Here is a 2,428-nt window from a genome sequence, read left to right as displayed (position 1 = left end):
GTTTCCATTGCCAGTGCTGGGGGTGATTAACATCCCAACTCTGCACCTTCTCACCACCAGGAACTCCAGGTCCCTGTCTGCAAAGGGGAGGTGCCAGATTTCCCTTTTCTGCCCTGCCCCAGGACAAGAGATCTCACTCAGCTTCAAAGAGGGAAACCCTCCATGAGACTGAATGAAACTGACCCTTAGCCAATAAACATAAGATTCAGCCTGAGAGGGATTGCAATTGAAAGTGAATGTTGAAAATAGAAGGAAACTTATTCCCTCAGAATGAGGACTCTGCGCTGGAATCCATTACAATTTATTGCATTCCAATAATATGAAAAGGGCACATTGCTAGATTTTCGATCAATCATTAATTTGAGAGTCACTGAAGGAGTTTGAAGGTTGGTTAGAAAAGATGGGGAACATGGGAGACAGTCAGTAACTGAAGCCAACTCTATTTTAGCAATGCTGCAACTGTGTGCACTGCAGGAAGGCAGCTGAATACACAGAATCTGTGTCGGGGACTCGATACGAGTTGGATCACTCTGTGCTATTCGACTAAACTCAGGGAGAAGTTCAGGAATTAACAGGCAGCTCAGTGTTTGGTTCAGGAGAAATCCTGGGGAATGAGAAAGTTGCTGATTCTGTGTTAGAGGCTGGGGTCCGGCCTCTGAACAAGCCCATGAGCATGAATACTTCAGTTCAGCTCAGAGTGTTGGGATTGAAAAGCTCACAAGCGGTATTTACTGGATGGAGCTGAGGAAGATTGGTTCTGGGGGTGGAGTGTGTGGAACCCCAGGGTAAGACTAGCTTGGTGATCTTGGGTATCGCTGAGAGCTGGGGTTATGCTGAAACTGAGTATTGGAGTGTAGGTTGGGAGTCTCAGGGAGCTTCCCCCCAGGAAAGGAGGGGAGAGTCAACCAGAACGGGTGCATTCCAGGACTGAGACGAGAGAAAGTAAGGCCACACCCCCTCCCCATTAATGCAATGTAAAATGATATATGAGAGTTTAAAATTCAGTCTTAAGATATCTGGGCGGCACGGTGGCTCGCACTGCTGCCTCACAGCAGCCAGAGACCTAGGTTCAATTCCCGCCTCAGGCGACTCTCTGTGTGGAGTTTGCACATTTTCCCTATGTCTGCATGGGTTTCCTCTGGGTGCTTCCAGTAAACCAATCCACAGCAATGAAATGGGATATTAGATTAGTGTGGAAACAGGCCCTTTGGCCCAACAAATCCATACCGACACTCCGAAGAGCAACCTATTCCCCTACATTTATCCTTTCACCTAACACTACGGGCAAGTTAGCATGGCCAATTCACCTAACCTACACATTTTTTGACTGTGGGAGGAAACTGGAGCACCCGGAGGAAACCCATGCAGACACGGGGAGAACGTGCAAACTCCACACAGACAGTTGTCTGCGGCGGGAATTGAACCCAGGTCTCTGGCGCTGTGAGGCAACAGTGCTAACCACTGTGCCACCGTGCCGCCCACCTTAAACATATGCCCTCTCCTTTTGGACTTCTCAACCCCAAGGAAAAACAGCTTGGGTATTCACCCTCTCCATAGTCCTCATGATTTTATAAATGTCCATAATGTCACCCCTCAGCATCCAATGCTCCGGGGTTTTGAGGAAATCCTGTCGAGCAGGTTAGAGACTCCCCAGCAACATCTATTCCTCTCAGCATTTTAATAGCAAACAGACTTCCTTTCTCAGAGTTACCTTCATAACTGAAAGACATTTAGTTCCTTGAATCACCTTTCTGTCTTTGGAATGCATGTATCTTTAAATTATGGGACCGACTTCAAAGTTGAGCATAATACAAGTTGGTTCTGATATAACACGGTGGTTTCATTCTCATGTTGTAAGAAAATTGCGCAACAGCCGCAATATTTAAACTAATGGGGCTGCAATCGCGTTATACCCAATACAGGGAAGGAAAGTTCACATTCTACAAATAACGGCCCAAATTCTTCAATCGTATTAAAGCTAGTTCACATTGGAGAAACACATGTTTTAGTGGGACAGATTGCAGAACATTTAGCAGAACACCGAATATTAATGAGCATCATTACAATAATACATGGGTAAAGTCACAGTATATTCGACTGGAATACAGAAAATCATTTTGACAAGAAGTATCCAAAGAAGAAAATTCTGAAGTTAAAATTCTTACAGGACAATCTTAAAACTTGGTTCATACAATTCATACAAAACATTTTTCATTTATGGCAAAATTATTTTGTTAAGGGACCCCGGATCTGGCAGATGACACAACTCCTTGCCCTCACCATTTAATTTAGAATATTTTGGAGTTCACATTACCCAGGTAATGTAACACACGGCTTCAGAAATGTCCAGAAATATACAAGAAGCTTCTTTCATTTTGTGTTCAGTCATTTCATAAACACTGAGGAACAAACCCAATACCTTACAATG

At 44.4% G+C, this 2,428-nt stretch overlaps 1 protein-coding gene across 1 annotated transcript in view; it reads right to left on the bottom strand.

The window, feature by feature from the left end:
* Positions 1–1,742, bottom strand: part of LOC122561774 (lectin-like) — a 14,046-nt gene extending 12,304 nt beyond the window's left edge. Inside the window, exon 1 of the mRNA XM_043713908.1 lies at positions 1,712–1,742. Within this exon, the coding sequence (XP_043569843.1) occupies positions 1,712–1,717 (6 nt within the window). The 5' untranslated portion in view covers positions 1,718–1,742. The remainder of the gene's footprint in view (positions 1–1,711) is intronic.
* Between the last annotated feature and the right edge of the window lie 686 nt (positions 1,743–2,428).

The sequence above is a fragment of the Chiloscyllium plagiosum genome, chromosome 23 (assembly GCF_004010195.1).
Source record: "Chiloscyllium plagiosum isolate BGI_BamShark_2017 chromosome 23, ASM401019v2, whole genome shotgun sequence".
In the NCBI taxonomy this organism is placed as follows: Eukaryota; Metazoa; Chordata; class Chondrichthyes; order Orectolobiformes; family Hemiscylliidae; genus Chiloscyllium; species Chiloscyllium plagiosum.
Note: the sequence above shows the minus strand (reverse complement) of the source record. Positions and strands in the feature narration are given on the sequence as shown.